Source organism: Apteryx mantelli, chromosome 2 (genome assembly GCF_036417845.1).
Source record: "Apteryx mantelli isolate bAptMan1 chromosome 2, bAptMan1.hap1, whole genome shotgun sequence".
Taxonomy (NCBI): Eukaryota; Metazoa; Chordata; class Aves; order Apterygiformes; family Apterygidae; genus Apteryx; species Apteryx mantelli.
Window position 1 is genome coordinate 52431965 of NC_089979.1, and position 26442 is coordinate 52458406.

Genomic DNA, 26442 nt, shown 5'->3' on the forward strand with positions numbered 1-26442 from the left:
TAGCCATAGTTCCATAATATTCATATATTTAAAAAAATGCATTAAAGAATTAAGCCAGTTTTACAGGCTCCCAAATTGATAAATTCTGGAAATCATGGCAGAGATGTTCACTGATTCCAGACTTGCTGCTGTCTGTAGACTGAATGGGCAGGCCTTGAAATTAAATTAATGTTATTAGTGTTTTTACAAGGTTAAACATCTTAGTTAAATGTTGTATGAATTGGGTTTTGTGGCAAATATGAAGTATTTAGGATTTAAGTAGTTGAATTTATGTCTTAGTAGTTCATTGAAATTTGTGGGTTTGCTTCTCTTTTCAAGTTGTTTTTAAATAGTTTACTTTGTCCAGCTATTAGCTGTGATCCTAAATTTATGGGGTTTACTCTAGAAGGAATGGATAAAAGTCCACTATATTTAACTGATGGCTCATTGTCATGAAAGCTGCTTGCTGGTAAGATCAGATGTTCTATCTAAGTTTTCACATTTCAAACTATATTTGAAATCGCGTGCCCTGCACATTTTGTGTACTTAGTTGTTTGTAGAGAAGGTGTGGTGAAACTTTATTGGAGAAAAGAGAAGGTGAATTAGGCAAAGGAAGAAGTATTTATTGCATCAGATAAATTGAATGTAATTTTCATCATTAGTGAAATAATTACGTCTTAAAAAAGCTTCACTTTTGCATTTGGGGATGAGGAAAGGGAAGGAAAATTTAAGTTTACAGTCTATTAATAAAGAATATTCTATAGGTAAAAATTATATACTGTGTAAGATGTAACCTGAAGTAATAAGAAGGTGGAGCTAAACAGAACACAGCAAACTATTTTGCTTCAGACAGCCTTTAGCACAGGGATCTTGCTGTGTTTACTGAAATATGAAAGCAAGCAGTGTTTGTGTGAGTGATGGCCTTAAAGGCAACTGTGAAATCTAGTTCGTCTTAGACTTCTGATTAAAAAAAAATTTGGGGGCTTTTTTTAATGTAACCTAAGACATATAGGAACGTTTTCATGTTTACTTTAGTTCTAATGGAAAGCTGTTTAAAAATACCCTTCTGCAGTAGTTGCTGTCCAAACAGCTTGTACCATCATTCTGGAAGCCTGCTTACTTTATTTTATAGACTAATGATGACAGTCTTTATCCCCTCTTATTTTCTCTCAGGCCCTAATAAAAAAATTCTGACTTATGTTTTGTTTGTGGAGCCTTAAATAGCTGCTTCTGTCACCTAAAGTTGTGGGGGTTATTTTTGCAAAACCCAGTACCTTTAAAATTTTCTACTATATAGAATTTGAAGAGAAAGGAACATCTAAACCTCCTCATGAGGATGGCTGAGACTGCAACCTTTGCAGCAGGAACTCAGTTTACTGCAAGGCGGCCCTGTAAGCTTATAATCAAATTTCAGGCCAAGGGGGAGATGCTGTCCTCTGCCGTGGGAGCTGTCTCGCCTGTTCATATAGCATAACCTGTCTGTGTCCTCCACTGTTCATGGCAGATATGGTACTGCCTAGTTAAACGTGTTGCAACCTGATAAACAGTGATTAACAGCTCTTTGAATCTCATGGTAAAATTTCCAAAGCTGCTGTTACTCTGCCAAGTAACAAGTGTCTGAAGGTATTGAGCACGTCCCCCAAGCAGTAAATTGCAACTTGCAGATGCTCACAAGCCCGGGGTGCATCATTTAAAAACGTTTAACTTCAAATTGCTCCTAAAGTAGATTTCCCTTAATTTAGAATTTCTAAAGTTCACCTCCGTGCCTTCTGGAGGAAGCACAAGAGGTGCTTGCAGGCAAGTGGGCATGACAAGGGAATAAATCACTCTTGCTTGGGCTGTACATGAGAGCAGTCAGGAAGGAAGTGCAGGTGGCAGTCATTTAAAAGTGAGGCTGGCTGGCAATCGTGAAGTGCTGCGCTACGTTGCCGGCGTCTCTACAATAGGCCAAATGTTGTTATTCAGCAGTGCTGCGCTTTTAAAATTATTCAAGTGCCTGGAACTATTTGAGCTATTTTATTTTCGCCATTAAGGTCAACGTTTATTTTTAATCTTGTGTTCTAGTACCCTTTTTAACTTCGTCTCTGTACTGTGTATTTGGAAAACTTTTGACTTGAAAACCTGCTGAAGGAAACTTCGGCTGTTTTGACCGTGGGTGAGGTTTGTGATTGAAAACCACTTACCACAGGCTTTTTCATATTGTGCCTAGCATTCATCGGCACTATTATAAAGGGTTTTCATTCGGACGTGGTGGATTTCCTGTTATGAGACTGCTGGGCATAAGTTAAGGAGAAAATTGTTGTCATGGGGACTGGTGCATTTCAGCCCCGTGTGATCCTACCCATCCCCCATCGTAGATCCATTTTCACTTTGCAAAAAAGGGCAAATAATAAGGCAATGCATTACTAAAGTATGCTTTTTAAGAATTACTGACTATTTTGATCCTTGTGTAAAATTTTTGAGAGTTTATATACATAATCCCGTTCCTCTTAGGGTATAGTTTATTGAACTAGTGAGCTGGTGGTATGCTGCCTTGTGTAAATGGATGGTTTTACATTTAACAGTCATGTAGCAGAATATTTATTCAAACAAAACTATCTTTGAGTTCCTGTAAGCCATAATAAAATTTTATTGAGTTTTACTTGTATGCTTTCTTGTCAACCATATGCTTTATTGTCATACTTCTATTATGTTTAATCATATGTCTTTATTTTGATATGGAAATTTCTTTTCTGGGTATGCTTCTAATGACCAGTGTACATAAAACTCTAATGGTAATTTTCTGTTGTCTGCCAAATCATTTTTTAAATATAAACTCCAAAAATGGCATTTTTCCTCCCTTTTCTTCCCCTACCCATACTACTTCATAAACTTTGCTTTTGGACCTAGAAAGCTATTTTTGAAGATAAAAATACTGTTGTATAATTTATTTTATTAGAAGTGTATCTGGTCTAGTAGTTGTTCCTTACTTTTAGAAATGCTGAAACATGAAGCTTTTCCATATAATCTCATGCCAGTGTTGACCCACATGGATTAAAATAGACTGTTTTAATCTATGACCGAATTTGGAATTAGAATATCTGCCCACTGGGAGTTTGTAAATTATTGTAGTTTATAGAATGACAGGTTTATATAAATAATTACAGTGATTCCCACTGCATGTTTTACATTAAAATCTATTTTTTTCAGTATTAGGAGTAATAAAAGTCCAGAATACTGGAAGTGTGCTTTTTTTAAAAGGAGTTTCTTGAAGTGTTTCCTATGTATACTTCATGATATTTTCTCAGATGTGTTGCATATTTGCTCAGAAATAATCTTTCATACTCATCTGTTTACAAGCCAGATTACCCTGGACATGAAATTTTTGTGTCACTTTTTTTGCAGGTATTTATTTTGAAGAACTTCTCAAATCAAGATTTCTGATAATTTGATTGTGCAGTAGAGTTGTTGTATTATGTTAGCGTCAGGTTTCAGTTACTAGGGTAATGAGAACGAGCTCATGCGGTTGCAGTAGGTGGTTTAAAAAGGGAGTCCCCTCTTTAAGCAACACATCTAATAATTACAAAAAGCTGAAAGAAGAATGTGTTTAAATTGATTATATAGGAAATGTGATTCTCTTTTGTGTAGATAAAGACACAGTAAATAAAATGAGAGATCTGCGCATGAAAGCTGAAGATTATGAAGTAGTGAAGGTGATTGGTAGAGGTGCATTTGGGGAGGTTCAGTTGGTAAGTTATGTTTTTATTTGTACATTTGAATGTTTTTTGTAGTATTTGCTCATATGTCTATTTCTGAATAAGGTATTTAAAAGACAAAGTCTTATAATATTATCGCTTTAAGCTCAGAGGGTTTTTTCTTTTTATCCCGTGAAGATGTTTTTGAGGCTCTTATCTTTCAGTATTCTGAATATGCACAAATACTCATTCTGTTTTGTAGCTATGTTTCTTCTATTAAAATAAAACAGAATATGTATTGCTTGTAATCAAGAAAATCGGTCTTTGCCACTGTTTATGTGGACACTTGAACAAATCTTTAGGACTAAAAGAATTTCTACGAGTTTAGAGATTTGTACTAGAGTTTTGTGGACACATTTCTCTCTGAGAGGTGTTTGTTGTTTGCAACAAATTAACAGCCAGGCTTGCTCATGCTGCTCTACTAAGTTGAGAACTGGTGGAAAATACTTGAAATATGTCAGTAAGTATACATGTCTGCTAATCATCTCTGGAAAATGTTTATAGGTTTACATTTATATTATTTAACAGGTGCAAGTATTTGTCCTTTCTAAGACAAATACATACAAATTACAAAGTGAATATTGTGGCTATGGACTTCTGTGTGAACAGTTTTAGCAAGTATTTTAAAAGCAATGCATATATTGTTGTATAATGCAATGTAATTCTATAGACTTAAAATGTATCATTTTTTATAACAATATGAAGAATATTATAAAACACGTTAAATAGAGTGAAGCAGAAAGATAATATACATGCTATTATTCTTCATATATTAATGTGGGAAACTAATGTGTTCTGTATGTCAAATTTGTTTTCATAGGTGAGGCATAAATCCTCAAGGAGAGTCTATGCTATGAAACTTTTGAGCAAATTTGAGATGATAAAACGATCAGATTCTGCATTCTTCTGGGAAGAAAGGGATATTATGGCTTTTGCTAATAGTCCCTGGGTTGTTCAGGTATAGTGATACTCCTTTGAAAAAACTTATCATTGCAGAACTGTTTCGTTATAACACTATGTAAACCAAATTATAACTTGGAATTACACAGTTTCATTTTTAGGCTTTTGAACTCCCTTTTTGGTTATATCGGTCTGTTAGGAAAATACATTTTTAACATTAGAAATGCTGTACACAACAAATAGCAGATATTGCAGTTGCTTCCAAACTGTATTTTGTCTTAATAATTACAAGATAAGCTATTCTGTTTATTATTAAATATCTTAGTAGATATAAGTTAAAACTGGTGAGCCTTCTCTATAGTAATTCTTTGAGGCATCCAGTATATCAAAAATATATGCTTAAGATGCAGGTTCTGTATATTCTAATTTCTGTATGTATGTTTGACTGCAAAGTGTGCCCCCTCTGTTTCTTATTCCTCATTTTAGTGTTATCACTGACAATTTTTTGGGAGGTATTGCTGCCTTTGAAGTTTACAAGGAGTGTGCCTGAAGAGATGATCATATATTTGTGTGCGTGCATGTTAACTTGTTAGTTTAAACTATTCTTACCCTTAAGCATGTGAATTCTTGTGTTAGGTTAGAAATAAACAGAATTTTTTAAGACTTACCTACATCAAATAGGTAACTACATTACTATCTTTCTGGGAGTGATTGTCCAGAATACTGCTTTTATGACTTAAAAAAAATGTTTAAGTTACAAAACTTAAATCCGCTCCCACTACTGATGGTGAACAGAGCATTGACAACTGTAAGGGAAATATTTTTACTGAATTTTTTAAAATTTAAAATCATTTTATAAACAATGAATGACAAACAATGAATTCACAATAGAACAATAAATATTTGGTGGTAACACAAATAGAATCAGGCAGATGTTTGCAGTGCAGTAGTGTTATATTAACATATGGGTCAACTAGCATCCCAGGGAGTAAGGAAGCATCTTGTCCATTTATGCAGATGAGCAGTCTTTGAAATGACCTCAAGTTTTATTGCACCAGATTAATAAGTAAGAACTGTATTCCATAGCCAGAGCCATAATCCTTCCATTATAAGGTAAAGGGACAAAAGATCTGGTAGAAACAGTCTCTAGAGATTAACTCTTTTTTTTAGAGGTCTGCTGAATGATGCAAAGCTGCTGCAGTAGTGTCAGCAATTCTGTTAATCTGTGGATCAGTTTGTGCAGAAATTCCTTGGATTTCCAGCGTGCAGAAGGCTAAAGATTTTAAGCAAAGATAACTGGAATATTCAGTGACTTGTTCTTTGTTTATTTGTTTCAACAGTTATTTTATGCATTCCAAGATGACCGTTACCTTTACATGGTGATGGAATACATGCCTGGTGGGGACCTTGTGAATTTAATGAGCAACTATGATGTTCCTGAGAAATGGGCAAGATTTTATACTGCTGAAGTTGTTCTTGCATTAGATGCTATTCACTCAATGGGTTTTATACACAGGTAAAGAACAAACAAACAAACAAAACCCAAAGAAGTGTTGTTACTTAGAGATGTTTTATTCCCAGTGCTGTCAGAATGACTTGAATAATTGTTCGGGTAGTTTTAAAATTGCTGATGTTATTTCTTCATTATTATTTCATTATTATTCTGTCTTACAACTTCAAAATTTCTTTTCATGCATAATTGCCAGTCTGAGGTGACACCTTCAGATAAAAGATTTTCAACAGACTGATCTTCCTCAGTTTGAGAAATAATAGAATTTTACCACATTTCCAAAAGATATAAGAACTAAAGTGGAATGAACAGTTTGGCCCCAAAATTGTTCACTTCTCTTGACTATAAAAAGCTGTTTTGGGAGTTAGATAGCAGTAGTACCCACTATTAGGAATTATTAACTCTCTGCTATACATTTGAAGCCTCAACTGGTATCATGACCCATTAAACAAGAAGCTGAGAACAGTATGAAGAAAATCCTGCCACATATTTACCTGTAAGAGGACAAGAAGACAAAGGGCAAGAGGGAAAATAGAGGCACAGAGCAGAGAGAACTTAGCTCTCAGTTTGCGTATTATGTACTTGTCCTCTACTGAAATGTAATCACCTGTTGGATAGATTGAGATGTTTTCTGGTTGATATTTGAACTTTTATCTAATGTTAGCTTTGGATTATACTAACTAGAAGCAGAAGAATTTTTTTTTTCAACTTGAAAGTGCAGGAACAGTTTCAGAAAGGCATAGTAAATAAATTCTCAATTTGTGATTTTGCCAGAAGATTAGTGTTAACACCTAAGCTTTTGCAAAAGTGCAAAACAAAACAAAAAGTCCTATTAATCCATTGCTTGAGTAGGATCTGGAGTAGCATTAATGATGTTGCTGTGCTAAATCTAATAGATAAATTATCTAGCTGACTCATTTGTACACATGTATTACAAGCTTTAGAAAGCAAGTGCTAGAAGTTGCTGATAGGACTGTGGGTTCTTTCCTAACATTTTAGGTGACTTTGACACCAGGAGCTTTTTGGAATTTGTTTCCAGCTGAAGTTGGTCTATCCAAATTTGTGGAATGAATGGAAAATGATGAAAATGTGGGCCCACTGCTCAGTGGAGCAGGGGCCTCGTGACAAAAGACATGGAGAAGGCTGGGGTCCTGCCTTTGCCTCAGTCTTCATTGATAAGGTTCACTTTCAGACCTCCTGGGTCCCTGTGCCTAGTGGCAGAGTCAAAGCAAGTGAAGTATTAGCCTAGTGGAGGAAGATCAAGTTAGGTCCCGCATTTGCAAACTGGACATATACATGTGCATGGGACTATGTGGAATAAACTGAAGGTCCTGAGGGAACTGGCTGATGTCATTGTGAGACTGTGGCACTCAGGAGGTTCCTGATGACTGGTAAGAGGCAAACGTCTTGTCCCAAGAATGTCTTACCTGTCTTGCTCCAAGAAGGGCAAAGAGGGGAGGATCTGAGAAACTGCAGGCTGATAGGCCTAACCAAAGTCTCTGAGAATGCTGTGGAGTAAAATCTCAGGAAACCATTTCCAAGGACAGGAAGGTGATTGGGAACAGCCAGTCTGGATTTTCCAAGGGCAAAGCATGCCAGACTGACCTGATTGCTCTCTGTGATGAGATGACTGGCTCCCCTGATGAGGGGAAAGCAGTGGATGATATTTATCTTGACTTTAGCAAAACTTTTGATGTAATCAGATTGGAGAGAGATGGTTTGACTAGTGGACTGCAGTGTGAGTGGAAAACTTGGCTCAAAGGCTTGTGCTCAGTAATACAAACTCCAGCTGACAGCCAGCTACTAGCAGTTCCTCAGGGTTCAATAGTGGCGTCAGCACTGTGTAATGTCTTCGTTTATGAACTGAGCAGCCTGCTGGTGAGACAGAATGCACCGATCTTCAGCTGCCTAATAGAATATAGAGAAGATGGAGTCAGATTTGGAGTTGCACGGTGAAGGGACAAGATGCAGTGGATGCAATTTGCAGAAAAGGAATATATTGGGAAACGTTTTTTCACTGTGAGGGTGGTCAAACAATGGAAGAGAGGCCTAGAGAGGTTGTGGAATCTCCATCCTTGGAGAAATTCAAAACTTGACTGTCTATGACCCTGAGCAACCTGATGTAATTTTAAAGTTGGATCTGACTTCAAAGTTAGCCCTACTTCGAGCAGGGATTTGGACCAGATGTCTTCCAGAAATCCCTCCCAACCAAAATTTTTCTATGAATATATTAACATATTTCCACTGTACTCCCTGAGATAGGTAATGCTAAATCTTCATTTTACCAGTTATGACCAGAAGTTCTCTTTAAGGAAATCTACTTTCTCCTGAAATTCACCTTAGGTTTCTTATTATTATTCTGCTACAGTATACTTAATAATATTTTATTTGCTGAACCTTACCAGTTTATGAAAACTTCTTTTCTGCAACAGAACTACTTTGTGGAAAAGGGCATAAGATACTACTTTTGAGTGACAGCAAAACGTTTCTTCATAGTAGTATACTTCTGGAAATGGCATACATTTGTTCTCTTAAAATAGAAGTGGTACAGAGGAAGAGCTATGCTTTCAAGGTCTATTTGAGGTGGCTAACTCAGAACCAGAAGGGATTTTTTTCTGTAGTTAATCTTAGTTACCTGGATCCTAGTGGAGAGGGACTTGAACCAGTCAATGATTTTAGGTACCTGAGGTTCAAGAGTAGTGCCCAGACCTGTTAAATTTGGTTGCTTGAAGAGACTCTATTCCCACATCCATATTATCCTCTTTTCTTTTAAATGTGGCAGTTCAGCAGTCTTTGTACTTTGAGAGAACGGGCTGAAATGGAGGAAGTGGTTGTGTTTTCATGTTGTTTTTTCCTTGCTTTGTCAAAGCTGAAAAATGGTTGACTTTTATTCTTTTCATAAGTTAAATTTATTTATTAACTCTTACACACATACATTTTTCTTCCTTTCAGAGATGTGAAGCCTGATAATATGCTGCTAGATAAAGCTGGTCACTTAAAACTAGCAGATTTTGGTACTTGTATGAAGATGAACAAGGTAGTCATATATTTCTAAACTTGCTTTTATGTTTGTGAATATAAAATTTACTGAAAACCTTTCAGCCAGATGAGAAGAGTCCAAGGTTCCAATCTGTTCTCACTACTATTCTTTATGCATAAAAATGCAAACCTGAAGTAAGCAGGTTAAAGAGTGTCATGAAATTATTCTTAAAAATATATTGCCAAGGTCACTAAAAAAACCAAAATCTAGAACAATATTTGTACTGTAAAACATTGCTGTTCCTTACATGAAGCTCTGATTGGTTTGTGTCAGCCTACACCTATAAACTAGGAGATTAATCTGACAAAGGTGGTGCTTAATAGATTCTGTGTAATACATCGATCGTGACCTCCCAGCATACTCCAGGAGCTCTGAATAAATGACTTTGTGTAGCTGCTTTGCTATAAACAAAAGGCACCAATGAAAACCAACTGCAAGTTACACGTGCAAATTGAAGGAACTGCCTCAAGTCACAACCAGTCCATTTCAGTGGAATATCTGACACACAGTTTGGCTTTGTTTCAAACTTATTACAGATTAGTTCTTGACTGATTCTTTTTTTAACAATGAGGTATTTTGATACACAGAAAAGTATTATCCTAGTGCTTAAGCTGGAAGTGCCAAAAAAGAAAAGAAAAATCCATATGATGAAACTTTGCTGTATATTACTGTTGCAGATGTAAACTTGTGTCAACAACACTTTACATTTTGTGCTGTGCTGAATAAAGCTAGCTTCAGATGCAAGGGGTTAGTCTTAGGCTCCCCTAGTATTTTGAAAGAGAAAAGTTTCTTGCTGGGAGAGAAACTTCTCAGAATAGGAGCTTAATTTAGGTGCATTCTGGATTTGTTGCATATGCAAGACTGGATTTTAATCTGTTATATTTACTTAGTTTTATGTACTTAGCTTATGTACATTTTTCTACTGATCCATTTTTAGAAATAGCATAGGATTATTTCAAAATTGTCTGAATACTGGAAAGCAGCTTGTGGTGTTGATTGCAGGTTCAGTATTCTAGATCACAGTTTCAAGTGATTGCCTCTGTTCTGCCAGCTCTTTCTGCTATGTGTGAAGAACATGAAGCATTCTTCTCATGTGTTACCCATTTCAAAGTCTGTCAACTTAGGGTTTCAAGACCCTGCCTATATTGCAGTTTTCCTGGCATTAAGTATATTGGGTTGGAGCCGAAAAGCTTGCAGTCTAGCTAATTCTGTTAGCAGAATCCCTGATGTGACCCACGTATGCTAACAGAGCTGTTTTCCCTGTTTACTGTACATCTAAAAATGTGGTACTCTCAGTATATGCAACATTTACATTGACATGAGTAGGAGAACTTAAAGAACATTTGTTTAAGAACAGAGGTGTTGCTTAGGCTGCGTAAACTCTTGAAATGGCTTGCAGTTTTGGCTCTTATATTTGTGCTATTTTCTTTCTCACTGTAGGAAGGTATGGTACGATGTGATACAGCTGTGGGAACACCAGACTATATCTCTCCCGAAGTATTGAAGTCCCAGGGTGGTGATGGTTACTATGGACGGGAATGTGACTGGTGGTCAGTTGGAGTCTTTTTGTATGAGATGCTTGTAGGTGAGTGATAGGATCATCAAAACTGACTGCAGTACTTCCTAGACTTGCTGTTAAAATATCACTGTTGTTTTTAAGTGCTTCATTTATAATTTTTCCACTGTAAGCTTGGTACTGATCTTGGTATTTACAAAATAGTTATAGTTTTCAGAGGCATTAAGTATGTGTTTCAGTAATATTCTGGCACAGTTCTCAAACATTTGTGTTTGCCTCATGTTCACTTACTAACAATTGCTTATGTATGGTGCTTATGTAATTCATATGCTTTTATAAATCAAATCTATAACACTTCTGATGCCGTGCTTTTTAATTTTTGCACTCTGCTTTTTCAGGTGATACACCTTTTTATGCAGATTCTTTGGTTGGAACATACAGTAAGATAATGAATCATAAGAACTCCCTTACTTTCCCGGATGACAATGAGATCTCTAAAGAGGCGAAAAACCTTATTTGTGCCTTTCTAACTGATAGGTAAGATTTAAACTTTATTCAAAATGAAAGTAAACCTTCGTTAGGAGAATTTCTTCTCATGTTAAAAAACATACATGTTTTTTGTTGTGTTTATGTGGATTTTGAAACTACTGAACAGTAGTGGAAAGCCATTGTCTTGGCATGAATGCAGTGAACACTGTTCCCATTTAGGTGCTACCATGGCTAGATGTGAATGCATTTCCATCAGTTGAGGGTTTTTTTTATAGGAGTTGGGTTTTATTCTTGTCTTATCTACAACATAAGCAAGATGCTAATGCATCCTTAAAGAATAGGAAGGCTATTTTAACTTGTTAGTCAAGCATTTTTTTAAAGCTTCTGTCAAAGTCTTTAAGTTACTTTGTGTACCTTGAAGTAGCATTTTGTCTAATCTAAAATGGTTACTAACTGGTGTTCCTGACAGCCGGACAGGTGGTAGCATCAGTTTCATCCTGTCCAGTCCCAGCAGTTGGGAGGGAAGTCCCTGATGTTTGCTGCTGCTCTGTTGGGGAGGCTCATGTATGGTGGGGGAAGGGAGATGCTGCTACTATGGGAGCATCTACCCTAATTTTTAGTTTGAATAAGAACTGTTATGCCTTGGTAACACTTACAGTTACTTTGGTCTGTGTTGCAGTGTGTTGTGAGGGGCATGCAAAATGGATTTCTTTTGTATGAAACTAAAGCAAGAGGTGCATTTCAGGAGTGCCCCTAATGCACTCCAGCTGCTTATGGGTATTCAGTCCACAAGATCAGAGTAGAGTCAGTCCAAAGGAAACCCATCTGAAATGTGGGTGTTAGGCAGATCTTCAGCACCAACTGTTTCGCTCTGTGGATGCACTCCTTTGTATCGTTCTACTCATTAATGTAGACATAACCTTTACTTGAGACCTGGTGCTACCAAGAGGTGGGGGGCTGTTGCCTCTGCTGGCCTGCATGGGAGTCTAAGAACAGCATGAACTCCTAGAAAGAGTGGAATCTAGCTGCTTCTTGACAGCTGTGTAACCAGGCTGTGATGGGGGCAACAGTAGCAGCAGCACATCATTATAGACAAGGCTTAAAAATAGATTATATTGCAAAATGCACCAGCTGAGCTGCTATAGTTATATAAAAACTTTAAAAGATAAGACTAGTTCTTACCTTAGTTTGAGAGAGAATTTTTTTGCCTTGTTAGATGTGCCTTAGAATGAGTCTTTATTTCCCTGAGAATGATTTATGTAATCTTCCATGCTACACTGAAATCAAAAACTCTTTGCAGGGAAGTGAGGCTAGGACGAAATGGTGTAGAAGAAATTAAACGGCACCTCTTCTTCAAAAATGATCAGTGGGCTTGGGAAACTCTCAGAGACAGTAAGTATCATGCTTTTTTCAGAGATACTGATCTGGCTTACTTATGTATCATGTTAGCAAAAGGACTGCCATTTTTCTTTTTAATGGAAGACTCTTTCAAATTTAGTATTTTATTTACCCTGTACTAAGGAACAAGATTTCCTAGATACCACAAAGAAATTTTCAAAAATTCTTGGTTATGTCGCTTGAGTGATGGTATTATCATATAATCATTTTCTTCCTTTTCTAGCTGTAGCACCAGTTGTGCCTGACTTAAGTAGTGACATTGACACTAGTAACTTTGATGATTTGGAAGAAGACAAAGGAGAGGAAGAAACATTCCCCATACCAAAAGCATTTGTGGGAAACCAGCTACCTTTTGTAGGATTTACATACTACAGCAACCGTCGGTATGTAAAGAGAAAGCGAGCTAACAGTATATTCTCATCAAGACTGTTTCTGACTCTTACCAGTATTTAGATTGTCTATGTATTTAGTAACAAACTCTTTCAGAATTTTAGTAATGATTCAGAATCCTACTAAATTACATTTCTTGACAGTTCCATGATGATGGTAGCCTTTAAGGTACTTGATCAGTACCTTAAAATATCACACTGATTTTGTGAATGTCTTATTCTGAGCTACCAATATTATATAGTGGTGCTGTGGCAACTGATCAAGAAAAATGCACTATGCCACTATTAGGCAGAACCGCCTACAGAGCAATGAATTATATATGCAGAGACCTGAACCAGGAGGGTTCAAGGCTTTAGGAAATACAGCTTAATGTCACTATGAAGCACTGTCCCTGAGCTGTATATGAGGCTTCCCTGTTTTATGTCAATTTGTAGGCATGTGATAAATTAAACCCTCTCAACTTCTCTCTGGCTTACTAGAAACAATAAGGTATTTTCTACTTGCCTGTTATCTGCCTCATAATTTTTTTTTTTTCCCAAAATACTCATGAGCTGCAGAGTGAGACTGCGATGCTTTAAAATGTTCACTGTTGCTTAGAAGACTTTAAATGACATCAGTTAAAATTATATTCTTTCATACTTAAACAGTCATTATTCACTACGTAGGCACTATGTACATTCAAAAATCTTGATAACTTTTTCTTACTTTGAAAGCTGCTTTTCACAGAATCACAGAATCACAGAATGGTTGAGGTGGGAAGGGACCTCTGGAGATCATCTAGTCCAACCCCCCTGCTCAAGCAGGGTCACCTAGAGCACATTGCACAGGACTGCATCCAGGCGGGTTTTGAATATCTCCAGAGAAGGAGACTCCACAACCTCTCTGGGCAACTGTTCCAGTGCTCTGTCACCCTCACAGTGAAAAAGTTTTTCCTCATGTTCAGATGGAAGTGTCTGTGTTTCAGTTTGTGCCCGTTGCCTCGCGTCCTGTTGCTCGGCACCGCTGAAAAGAGTCTGGCTCCATCCTCTTGACACCCTCCCTTCAGATACTTGTACACGTTGATAAGATCTCCTCTCAGCCTTCTCTTCTCCAGGCTAAACAGGCCCAGCTCTCTCTGTCTTTCCTCATAAGAGAGATGCTCCAGTCCCCTAATCATCTTTGTAGCCCTTCGCTGGACTTGCTCCAGTAGTGCCACATCCCTCTTGTACTGGGGAGCCCAGAACTGGATGCAGACTCCAGATGTGGCCTCACCAGGGCTGAGTAGAGGGGGAGAATCACCTCCCTCGACCTGCTGGCAACACTCTTCCTGATGCAGCCCAGGATACCATTGGCCTTCTTGGCCACAAGGGCACATTGCTGCCTCATGGTTAACTTGGTGTCCACCAGCACTCCCAGGTCCTTCTCAGCAGAGCTGCTTTCCAGCAGGTCAACCCCCAACCTGTCCTGGTGGCTGGGGTTATTCCTCCCCAGGTGCAGGACCCTGCACTTGCCTTTGTTGAACTTCATGAGGTTCCTCTCCGCCCACCTCTCCAGCCTGGCCAGGTCTCTCTGAATGGCAGCACAGCCCTCTGGCATATCCGCCATGCTGGATGTCTGTCAGGCTTAATAAGAGCTAAATCTTATAGGAGATTTAAGGATAAGAGAGTCTTAAAGGAAATAAATCTGTTATCCATCCTTGGATGGAAGAGTAAATGCTTTTCCAAGCCTGTGGTGAAATTCTTTCCATCTATGCAAAAGGCTGGGATGTTTATTTTGTTTCTTGCTTATTAAGGAGTAGAAGGACTTGCAAGCTTTGTAGACAGTTTGTGTTAATTCACCAGTCCAGGAATTTCTCAACTTTTCTGATTTTAGTCTGTAATAAAAAGTCCTAAATTTCGCATTGCATGAATGTGGGAAGATTTTGGAAAATATCAAGAAAGTGAAGTGGCATATGGAGGCTTGTTAATAACAATTTCTTCTCTTAGCCTCTTCCTTCCTGGGGGACAGTACCAGCAATTTAGAGCACTAAAAGGCTATGCTTTACTGTCATTAAAGAAGTCTTCTACTTAATACTATTGTTACTTTGTAGAGTTATGAGAACTACAGTGCTGTCCTAGAACTGATTTTAATCCCATAGTAATCTGCTGATGTGATAGTCTTGGAAAGTCTGAAATGACCATTCAAACTTTCTAAACTTGTAATCCTGATTTTTATTTCCTTTATATAGTGAAAACAGTTTAAGCATAGGGAAAAAAAACCCAAATTGTATAATTGCCTTCCACTCTCCTTAGATTTTATCTCACTTCATATATGCTTGGAGAGTTTAAGGTGATGAGGGATTGGGAAAATGATGTGACTTTTAGTGAAACAATCTTTTAGTATAAAATTCTTCCTAAAATTTGATCATAAACTAGGAAAGATGGTTGTTCATTATGGAGCTTCACCTACAACGAAGCAGGCAGCTCCAGCTTGGCTTTACTTGCTCAGGCGTGCTCTCTGGGTCCATCCCGAAACAGATTTTGGAACCGTAGCTGAGAACAGTTCACAGCGCTGTGAGCTGTGTGGCTCTGCGGTCTCTTCTGGGTCCTGGTTAAGCTGTGTGGTTTGTTCCTACTCTACCTTCCCTGGGGTCGTGCCTGTTTAAACATCACATTTGCTCTGCTCAGCAACCCTTGTGTGCAAGAGATGCTGGCTTCTGTACTCGGGGCTGTCAAACCCTTTTCTGTAAGGAGTTGTCACATTTCCTCTTTGTCATTTGATTGTATGTAAGCAGCCTTGAGACGTTTTATTTGACCTTTGCTTTTCAGTTGTCTTTGATCTTACCCTCCTTGATCTTTTGGAGAGGTGTTTGTATATATGAAGATATTCGTGTGTAACAAAAAAGGGGATGTGTCCATCTTCCTCAGTTCATGTGTCGGAGATTTCTCCCTTGCATAATCTGCTGCAGTTAGAGACCCTTTACATCTCTCTGGGTCAGTTACCAGGCCAAGAATGTCATATCAAATACTGAAGGAATTTTAAGATAATCATTCGTGTTTCTTTATCCGACATTCAGAATCATGATAAATAAAAGTTAGAAATTCTTGTTATTTTAGAAAACACTGTTACATAAAATAAGCATACTGGCTTCAGGGCAAACTCCTTGTGTGTGAAGCTCTGAGGAGCTTTGTTGGAAGTTCCACGTGCAGTCTCTGCAGGGCTTGCTTAATTGGTACTACTTGCTGCATAAGTGCCTGAGTAAATATTTATGGAGTAAGAGCCAATGAGAGTGTTGTAACCATGGAAAGCAAAACTTTTTTTTTAATAGCTTATAAAAAAAGAAAAGTAGTTGTATTAGTACTTGGCAGAAACCTTTTTTTCTAGAGGGCTTCTATTGCAGCTTTCTCCTTTACACTTAAAGACAAATTGTACTGTAAATTATGTGTGTTTTTCAATTAAATATGCTTAAATCTTAAAGTATAATACAGAAATGAAAAATCTGAATTTGGTTGTCCTCATTTGGAGCAAAAAATCTGGGGGATCTTTTTTTATTTTGATTATATTCTGTCTTTCACAAACTTGCTTTTAAGCAACTCTTAAAATAACTTTTTATATATTGTTATAGGTATTTAGCTGTGTCTGCAGAAAATTCCAACGATAACAGAACAGGCTCCAATGTGGATAAAAGTGTGGTATGTCTAACTGATTTAAGTTTTGTTAGATTCTAGCGAAGAGTCTGTTGGGTATATGAGTATCAAATGCTTGAGTTCTAAATGTTTCAAATTGTTTCAGTGTTTTGGAATATGGAAAATTGATACATTAATTTTAACTGTTTAGTATGGCATGCCTGTTAACCCCACTTTTTCAATCAGCTTTGAGTTCTTCATAAAACTTTGAAGTTAATTTTCCCCAACTGGGATAAAATAAGCTGGAACTGCTTTTTTTTATGGAACTGAAATTTAGGTTTTTTACCTTTAGAAAAGCATGGACTTCCCAGAAACCCACTGGTACAACACTGAAGCTGGAGCTCCCATGAGCTAAGAGGGGGTGGTAGAAGGATTAGCAGAGCAGGAGTTCTGCTCTTTCTCAAAAATAATAGTCAAAACTTGGGTATCCTACTCCCTTCCCAGCGAGCCCCACAGGCTACTGGGAATTGGGGCACTGAGGATCTGCATTTACATAGCGGTTCACCTAGCAAGCGCCCAGGGATGTTCAGGAGCTCTTTCAGTTACTGCTTCCCGAGCTGCTTGGCAGTCAGGTTACCAGGAAAGTAAATGGAGGTGCGGGAAACAAGGTCTGCTTAGACTTTCTATAAGTACTGATGTAAATTAACCTATTCCTATAGAATGGGTTGGTATTTAACAAATTGGCATTCTTCCCAATAGAAAACACTCTGTCAAAATAATTGATAATTAGCTCTAAAAGAAATCTTTTTAACTTTGACTGTGATTTACCCTGTTAGTATTTTGTTCTATTGTTTTCCATTTAAAATAGAAGACAAGCAGATATCAATACCTGTTCTCTTTTATAAAAACTTATAAAGGTTTTAATGATACATGATATTACCCATAGAAAATGTGTAAAGGGTAGGGGAACAAGTTATGTGTTTTATTTGGTTAACTGAATTCATTAAGCATTAAACTGAACTTTTTCTTTTTTAACTCATCAGCATTTAAAAATATCAGGCCAGAATTTCAAATGTTTGTGGGTACTTAAAGCTGTGTTTTGGCCTTTGGTAGACTTTGAAGAGAATTGCTAAACAGATTTGGCAAAATAAGCGGAATATAGGCACCTTCATGTAGTTAAAAAAATACCTCAAGAGTCTGTCTGTATTGTCAGGCCTATTCAAATGTCCTGTAATTTTAATGAATTTGGGAGGTGGAGCTCTGAAAGGATATGGGCGATATAGAGAGATATAAATAAATGTTAAGTCTTTACTACAAGGTGTGTTTACCCCATGCTTCTTTCTCAGCTGTTTTTCTTTCATTACATGCTGCAATGAAAATGGTAATGTTGACACATGGTTAGCAATTAATTAGTTATGGAAATATAACACAAGATACTGCCTGGGCTATCTGCAGTTCTGCATGGTACTGAGTGTCTTCTGGGAGGACATGAGTGCCAGAAATTTCCAAGAAATTCATTGGGTTTTGCAAGTGTGTAAAACTTCACAGAATTGGACCATAAAGTTGGAGAAAAATGGAATTCAATATACTTTAACTAAATTTCAAACCTGTTTGAAGATCTGATTATTTACTTTGATTTAGGCCTGCCATAAACTCCTGTAAGCAGTGCAGATACTAAGAAGGAGGAGATTCACAGAGTCTTCTGCAGTGGGTCTTCATTGTTTTCATTGTGCAGGATGCAGAACCAGATGCACTAAGTCCTGGTGGTAAAAATGTATGGCCGTTTCAGAGGGTTTTTTTTTTTTTTTTCCTGTTGACCCCTCTGCTATAGGCAGGCTTTTCCATAGTCCCTCTCCCACCCCCCACATGGAAACTGAGAACAAACTAAAATATAAAGGGATGTTTTTATCCCGACTGTTAATTGTAACACAGGTTTTTCTTGGGATATTTTTTAAGCTGTTGAGATCAGATTGTGCAAAAATGTCTCTGGAAGCCTGTGTTCTGGTACTAATGTAATTTGACCGCCCAGCATGTTGACATAAGCCCCTTGGGGTATAGTACTGTAAAGGCTTCCAGAGACAGAAAGAAGCAAGAGAAGGCAATAGAGGTCAGGGTGGCAAGAGTAAGTACAGAAATACCTCTGTTGCCAGATGTCATTATGGACCTGTTCCTTATCCCTCCCATTTAGTTTCTTTACACAGCCTGTGTGGAAGGGCTATAAAATGAGCAACCAAGAAATGGAAGAGCAATTATGTAGAAACAACTTCCTGCTCCTTCATTTTTATGTGTTATCTGTGGTCCCTTATTAGTAAAGGGAGAGCTAGCCTTTAAATAGTCTTGCTTTATTTCTTAGTGGTTCCTACAGATGAAATGTTTTATGTAGTAGTTCTCCTTTCCTTATCCTCAAAGTTTTGATTTAGAGCCCATCTCTGTGGTTTCTGACTACAACCATTGTCTCTTCTAAATGGTGTTATATGTCACACCAGTAATTAGTTTACCAGAACTGTTTTGTTAGTGCTCAGCAGAAGTATAGTATTTCCTTCCTCTCTCAAAGCCTTGTGGTAGTAAATATATAGAATGCATAGTAGTACATTTAAAGAATACCAAGTAGTGAATATATAAAATATGCAAGTTTCTTTTAGTTAGTCCACAGTCGTCATGTCTGTGTTCCTCCTCTGAATACTTCAGAGCAGCTTAAGGGAGTGGAAGAAAGAAAGAGGAAATGACAAAGGATCTCCTGTTCTTGAGAGCATCTGAGTGCTCCATGTTTTTTCCTGCTGAATAGGAGAAGAGAAATGATTTAAAGTGTAGGAAGTAAGAAAAATGCCTGCCTGGAAGTAGGCAAAAAAATCTCACATACAGCTTTCTAATTTAATATGGATAAAGCATGCTTTAATACCTCTCCAACCATGAGATCTTAGTTAGAACTGAACAGAGAACAGTCCTTGTTGAGAACACATTCACTGTTTCCATCAAGAAAGAATGGAGACAAGCACAGTTTGTCTCCTTTTCATTATCCTAGCATGCAGTTCTAGTTTCTCTAGGTGTGTTTTGTAGGAAAAGAAGGAAAGGAAGAGTCAGACGAAGGAAGAACTGTTCTGTTGCTGCTTTTTCTGGGATGATTGTGCAAAAGAAGTCAGACAATTGTCAGAGTTTCTAAAGCTGGAACAAGCAACAAGACAGAAAATGTCAGAACTGCTTGAATACGTTGCTTTGTAGAGACTCTAGGTTAGGGCTGTGATTCTCCTTTGTGCAGTTGCAGGAATGTTGAAGGAGATGTGGGAAAGTAAATAAGGCTGAAATCCCAACAAGAGGAGACAGAAAGTTTTGATGAGTGAATCAACGCAGGCTTGTGTTAATGAGCTTCCTTAAAGTTGACACCATCTTGTTGTTAATTGAGGATTTTGCTGATGTTTTAGAGTGTTATTACTGTGCCCAGAGATCCAGTGAAAGTAGATATTTTGAGACTGCATGAAAAGAAGGAATTCCTGAATTTATCCTGCTGGCAAACAACAATAAATACTGTGCAGTAACATTCTGTATTAACATCTGAAACTTGTTACTATTTTCAAAGCTTAGTACAGTAATATCTGTAAAAAATATCTCAAACTAAATAGATACCAAGAGCCCTTTCCTCCCACTAATAATTACTGACAGGCCTGGTTTTGCTTCCTGGACTAGTTGAGAGCTTGAAGATTCATTGTAAAATGTATGTGGTTGTTCATGCTAGAAAAAGAGAAATTTTGAGGCTAATAAAAATATTTTATTATATCTGTGCAGTAATATCCTACATCTGATTCTGAAAATACTCAAAATAAGGAGGACTTGACTTAGCTTAGCCCCATGAATTTCAATGGAAGTATTCATGACTGTAAAATTTTATGTGGGTTCATATTCTATATTTACGTAATATTAAAGTTGTTTCTTGTAATTAACTTTTAGAATATTTTGGGGGGAATATCACATTTTAATATGCTAAGAACATAGTTTTTAGATATAAGTGAGTAGATTGTGATAGCTGCACTGGGTATTCTGAAGTACTTTTTTGCAGTTCATAAATTTAATGCATGTTCTTTCATGTACAAATATATATTTGAAGCTGGAAAATATGCAGAAGATGATCTATGAGTTGGAAGAACAACTACATAATGAAATGCAGTTGAAAGATGAAATGGAGCAAAAGTGCAGGTGAGACTTTGAACTTTAATTGTTTACATAATTTAAATACATCTAACACTTCAACTCAGTATTACTGCTTTTAGGGATTACCTGAATAACATTAAGAATTACACTGTAGTCCTCCAAGGCAGTTCTAGGCACAGGTTTAAATCATTCTAAAACAATATTTGAATGGTTTTCTCATGTATAATATGAAGAAGATTCTTTGTTTTCATTGGCATCCACATAACACATTTTCTTTCTGAATACTTAACCATCTGAGTTTACCTGATGGCTCTGAGTTCAAACGTTTTACTGGACTGAGGTACACAATGGACACGCTGATTTTTGAAAACTGTAAAGTACTGTATGTATTGCATATTTTGGAATATTAAAATTGACATTCTCTGATTTGTAGATACACAGTACTTGTTGGAGATCTGCATTTTTTCCCTGTGACTGATAAATAAGAACAACGCTTTTCTTTCTAAATTCTTTGTTCTATCATGTTGAAGAAGTATCTGGCTGAAAAATTGTTGCCTATTTCTTATGAACGCTTATGAACAAACAGTTGAGAATCTTGTTTTTTGATAATCGTGGCATTTTTACTCAGATTCATACAGACTAAATTCCCCTTCAGTAACTGTTTTGCTGAAGTAATATTGAAGATGATGTCAAAGCACAGCAGTGTCTCCTTTGATTTGTCATGCTGTATACTGTAGAGTTAGTAAATTGGATATATTTCTGTAACTGCTATTTATTGTACTGGCCAGGGAACATTGTCCAATTCCTTTTTCATTGCCACTTTGAAGAGAGTTCAGTAGCTACAAAAACACAATGGTGTAGTATCAGTGTTATGGCAGTCAACCAGATCAAACTGCTTTTGGGAGATTTTATTATGCACATTTACATTGCTTCAACAGAGAGACTTTTAAATAAAATATCTTTATCCTTAGTAGGGAGCTGTCTACTATTGAATGAATGAACCATTTTAGATACTTGGGAAGTTCACAACTAGATGAAATTTTTGTAGACCATTGCAAAATAACAGTTCACCAGGGTATCCTAATTTTAATGATATGTATACGTATATCATTTTTACACTTGCAGATTTAGGGACAAAATATGACACCTAAAATTTTGTGTATATAATCTGTAGCGAAGTTGATGAATATTTAATAATGTATTTTATAAACTATTTCCAATGATTGATGATTTTCTTCAATTTAAAATGTTTGTAATAAAATAGCATTAGCTAAAATGTGAATGTTCATTTTAGTAATGGTCCCAAATTATTTAACTAGTAAAACACTAGTCATGTATAATATATCCTTCTCATATATTACTAAATGATTTGTTATTTTTAGAACTTCAAACATAAAGCTAGACAAGATAATGAAAGAACTGGATGAAGAGGTAACTTTTTTTCTCATTGAAGTCTTCTTATGTGAGTAAAGAGTATAGATACTACTCTCATAATTCAAGACATTTGTTCTGTGACTTAAAAAATTGTTCTCAATTTATATTTGAGACCAAGCTACCACATTTCAAAATTTAACATCAGGAAATGTGTATTTTTTGTTGGTAAACATTTTCAGAAACATTGTTTTGCTTCTAGAAGTCACAGTGACTTCTGTTTTCTATGCTAAATGTTTTACTTAGTCTTCCTTATTGGAGTCTATCAAAATGCAATTCTAAAAATTAGTGTACAGATAATTTTCTATAGATTTTCCATGCTTTCTGTTAATAAGCATTTTAATATTTATATATAATTGTGCTAACTATAACTTTTCTAGAAGCTTTGTAAATTTGTCATGTAGAAGTTTTCAAAAGCCATTTTTCTGCAAATGTTTTCATGGGAGCCAGGAACTCATTCACTGAAAACAGGCAACAGTTTTCTTGTTAGAGCTAGCTGCATTGATCCTGGTTTAGGGATCATTCTTTAAAATGTAAACAGAAAATGCCAATGCTTTTAATTTTAGGGAAATCAAAGAAAGAACTTAGAAACAGCAGTGTCTCAGATTGAGAAGGAAAAAATGGTATTACAACATAAGATAAATGACTACCAAAGAAAATTTGAACAAGAGAATGAAAAAAGACGGAATGCGGAAAATGAAGGTATGCCATGTTTTTCAAATGTTTGAACTGATGAAGTGTATGATGTGATTTTAGGAATAATTCACTATTTTAGCATCCTAAATGCTACACAACTTTAAAAGGGACCTTTTAAAATAATCAACACATGAAAAATTTTCACTATCTTACATTCTTCTTAAAACTCAAAATATTTTTATCTTATTGTCAAATTCTGTTCTCTACAATGTGTGTATTGTTATTCTACAAGCATAGAATTTGACTTAGAAAATGTTTTTTTAAAAAAAAGAAGGTGGGGGAGGCAGAAAAAAGCCAACAGAAGACCTATTATATGCTAGGAATTTCTGTTTAAACATGTTTGTGTTTTGATCTGCAGTATTAATACTGTAATTTCTCTTTAGTGTCCACGCTAAAAGATCAGATAGAAGACTTGAAAAAAATTAGCGAGCATTCACAAATTACAAATGAGAAGAAAACACAATTAGAGAAACAAGTATGTTATTTCTTTTCATCATCTTTGTTATTTCTTAGATTTGAAAATCATTACTGAGCATTCAGATATAACAAAATTGGTCCTGGTAATTTTTGTTTGAGAACCTTGTCTATTTTATTTCAACAGCTAGAAGAAGCCAATGATTTGCTAAGGACAGAATCAGATACAGCAGCAAGACTGAGAAAGAGTAACACAGAAATGAGCAAGTCATTAAGTCAGGTAGAATCACTGAACAGAGAACTGCAGGAAAGATGCAGAGGTCTAGAAAGCACAAAACTGCAGGTGGAGAAAGATTTTTATCAACTGCAAGCAGCTTTGGAATCAGAACGACGGGACAGAAGTCATGGATCTGAAATGATTGGAGAGCTACAAGGTAATCCTTCTGTATTTATACTTTTATCAAAAAAAGTTGCAATTTTAATTGCAAAAGTACAGTTACATAAAGTCAGGAAAGCCAACCTGCAAACTGAGTGTGATTCACTAGAACAATTCCTGAAGATTAGAGCTAGCTTCCTAATTGTGTCTGAGTGGCCCTTGGGAAGGAGAGTATCAAAGAGCAAGCTGTGGAAACCACCTACTGTAAGTCCATGGGGCTGCCCTGACTAAAAGCCTGAGACCAATGGTATAAAAATAGAAAAAGGTGGCATAGTGTTACAGAAGCGACAGCACTGTTTCTTATTGCCGTGGCGCAGCAGCCAATCTGAGGTACTCTGCCTTTCTTTCATTTGTGGAGAAAGCTACTTCATTGTTTAACTGTGGGGTTTTTTTATTCCTTTATGATGCTTCTACATGACTTTTATGAACAAGATGAAAAGCATCATAAGGGATACAGGTCTGCAAACCCTTGTAACTCTGCTTTTTACAGATGCTTGGAACTTTTTATCATTTTTACTTCTGATTCCTCATACCAGAAACTATATAGATATATTAATTCATAACTATACCTATGCTAATCAATCCTGTCTCCTAACTTGCAAATTGAAACCATCCATCTGCAGTACTAAAAATCATTTTCTGTGAGGCACAGTCTTTTGCTTACTTGTATAGGCTGAAAAGAGGTGTGGAGAGTTTTGGTTTTTTTGTTTTGTTTTCTAAGGTAAACTTTATATTCTCTAGCATGAGGTAAGAACTACCGAGAATCAAGTTGCCTGTTTACTGTGCTTCAAATATAGTAAATCAGTTTCAGTTGAATGACTGTAAAGTTCCTCTGGAATCACTGAGTGTAGTTTGGTCAAGTTTGAGAATAATTGCAAGCAGGAGGTACAAAGTGGCATGAGAAGACTCTTCTGTGCACTTTGTGCACTTTTGCCTGCAGAAAAGGGATCTTTATCTGAAGGGTGCAGGGTAAGGTACTTGCTGGCATATATATCCAAATACCTTTATATAGTTCAAACACACATACAGCTGATTTTAAAAGTACGTTTTAAATGAATAAGAAAAATACAAAATTCTAGAAGACTTTTTCTTTTTCTGTCTCATGTAGTCTCTTAGGTATTGCTAGGATGTCTTTTCATATTTAAAATTAATCTAAGCATGGTACACTATAAACAAATGTATTTAAGAATTATGATAGGTATATTTTTGCATCTTACTGTGTATATATTGTATCTAAGGTAGTGTAATATAAAGTAATTCAAAATATTTTTGTGTATATTTACTTATTTTGAAGGAACTAATGCAAATTATTCAGCCTAGAAATATATAATATTACTTAGTATTTAGTATAAACTCCCAATTAGAAAAATACCCCATAGGGCGCTGTGGAAGAGCGTGGGGGGAAAATAGTTCTATCCATGGAAGAGCACTTCAATCACAGGGGAGTGCATATTGCATTTGCACCTGTAGATTTATGTAAGATTGACTTTCTGTGAAATGTGCCTTATATACATATAGTACAATATTAGTGGAATTAATATCAGGAAAAAATATTTACTGCATGCCAAAGCAAAATTTGCATAAATTAAAGAAGTTTTGCGTATCACTTGTAGGATTGATAGGAGGCAAATACTCAGTCTGCATGTGATTTTGTTTTCTGTGGACTATTTCTAATGGTGTGCATGAAGGATGGCTGAAAAGATTATTTTCCTTTATAATGTACAACCTTCACATATGTGAAACTTTTTAAGGTAGAAATATTTTAGGGGCCCAGAAAGAAAAGATTAATAAAATAAATAAAATAAAAATAAATAAATAAATAAATAAATAAATAAAATGAAGATTGAAAAAACTACTGGTCTAAGTCCAGTAACTAATATTCAATGATTTTTTTATGGCAGTTCGGATTACAACTTTACAAGAAGAGGTAAAAAACCTTAAAAATAATCTTGAAAGAGTGGAAGCAGAAAGAAAACAAGCACAGGATATGCTTAATCATTCAGAAAAGGTATGGTAAAATGTTCTCATCAGATTTTCAGATAGTATTTATTGATGTAAGTCATATGTTCTTGCTCTAATACATGTGTGTTAAAACAATGAACTAGGTAGTGCTAACTAATTTAAGATCCCATCAGGACAGTAGGTCTCAAAAGTCCTCGGATAGTTCTTGCTTGTAGCTTTGGGGGCAAAATTCATGTCTGTCATTCGCTATCACTGACTCAAGGATCCATCTCTTCTGCCAGTAGCCAGTTATTTTTGTTCTGCTTGCCTAACTGCCACTACAGAGACTTGCCTGCTAAGAATCTTTGAATCTACTTTTTTTTAAAGCCTGAAATTTAAATTTCTGGTCTTACTGGATTTTAATTTGGTTGAGTCAGTGCCAAACCTTTTGATCAACTTTTGAGCTGAGCCATTTGAATTTTGTTCCTTCTTTCCTGAAGAATGACAGAAGCATGTTCCCCTAACATCTCTGATCTCACCAAGACAGAGAAACAAGCAAAGAAGCATAGAAGGAAATCCTTCACCATTTTTCCAAACAAGCTACATAGTTAATCTTACGTTTTGAGGTCAGGTAAAGCTTTGCTGTGCTGTTTGGTCCATCCAAAATGAACCAGAGAGATGTGTTTTCTCATGAAGAAAGATGCAAGCAGTGTCTTTCTCATTTGGAGTAATGCAAAGCAGTGATCCAAAGGCAAGTCCCTGTCCATCAAAACTCATACTGTGCTTGCTTCATGAGTTGCTATTGATGGTTGGGACTCCCAACAATGAAGTAACTGAATTG

At 36.4% G+C, this 26442-nt stretch overlaps 1 protein-coding gene across 1 annotated transcript in view; it reads left to right on the top strand.

Moving 5' to 3' along the window:
• ROCK1 (Rho associated coiled-coil containing protein kinase 1) overlaps positions 1 to 26442 on the top strand; it is a 93035-nt gene that overhangs the window by 30466 nt on the left and 36127 nt on the right. The window contains exons 3-17 of the mRNA XM_013942995.2: positions 3607 to 3707; positions 4534 to 4671; positions 5954 to 6129; positions 9076 to 9160; positions 10604 to 10748; positions 11078 to 11216; positions 12469 to 12560; positions 12790 to 12949; positions 16540 to 16606; positions 20640 to 20728; positions 22066 to 22114; positions 22681 to 22816; positions 23194 to 23285; positions 23412 to 23658; positions 25562 to 25668. Coding sequence (XP_013798449.2) covers positions 3607 to 3707; positions 4534 to 4671; positions 5954 to 6129; positions 9076 to 9160; positions 10604 to 10748; positions 11078 to 11216; positions 12469 to 12560; positions 12790 to 12949; positions 16540 to 16606; positions 20640 to 20728; positions 22066 to 22114; positions 22681 to 22816; positions 23194 to 23285; positions 23412 to 23658; positions 25562 to 25668 — 1823 coding nt within the window. The remainder of the gene's footprint in view (positions 1 to 3606; positions 3708 to 4533; positions 4672 to 5953; positions 6130 to 9075; positions 9161 to 10603; positions 10749 to 11077; positions 11217 to 12468; positions 12561 to 12789; positions 12950 to 16539; positions 16607 to 20639; positions 20729 to 22065; positions 22115 to 22680; positions 22817 to 23193; positions 23286 to 23411; positions 23659 to 25561; positions 25669 to 26442) is intronic.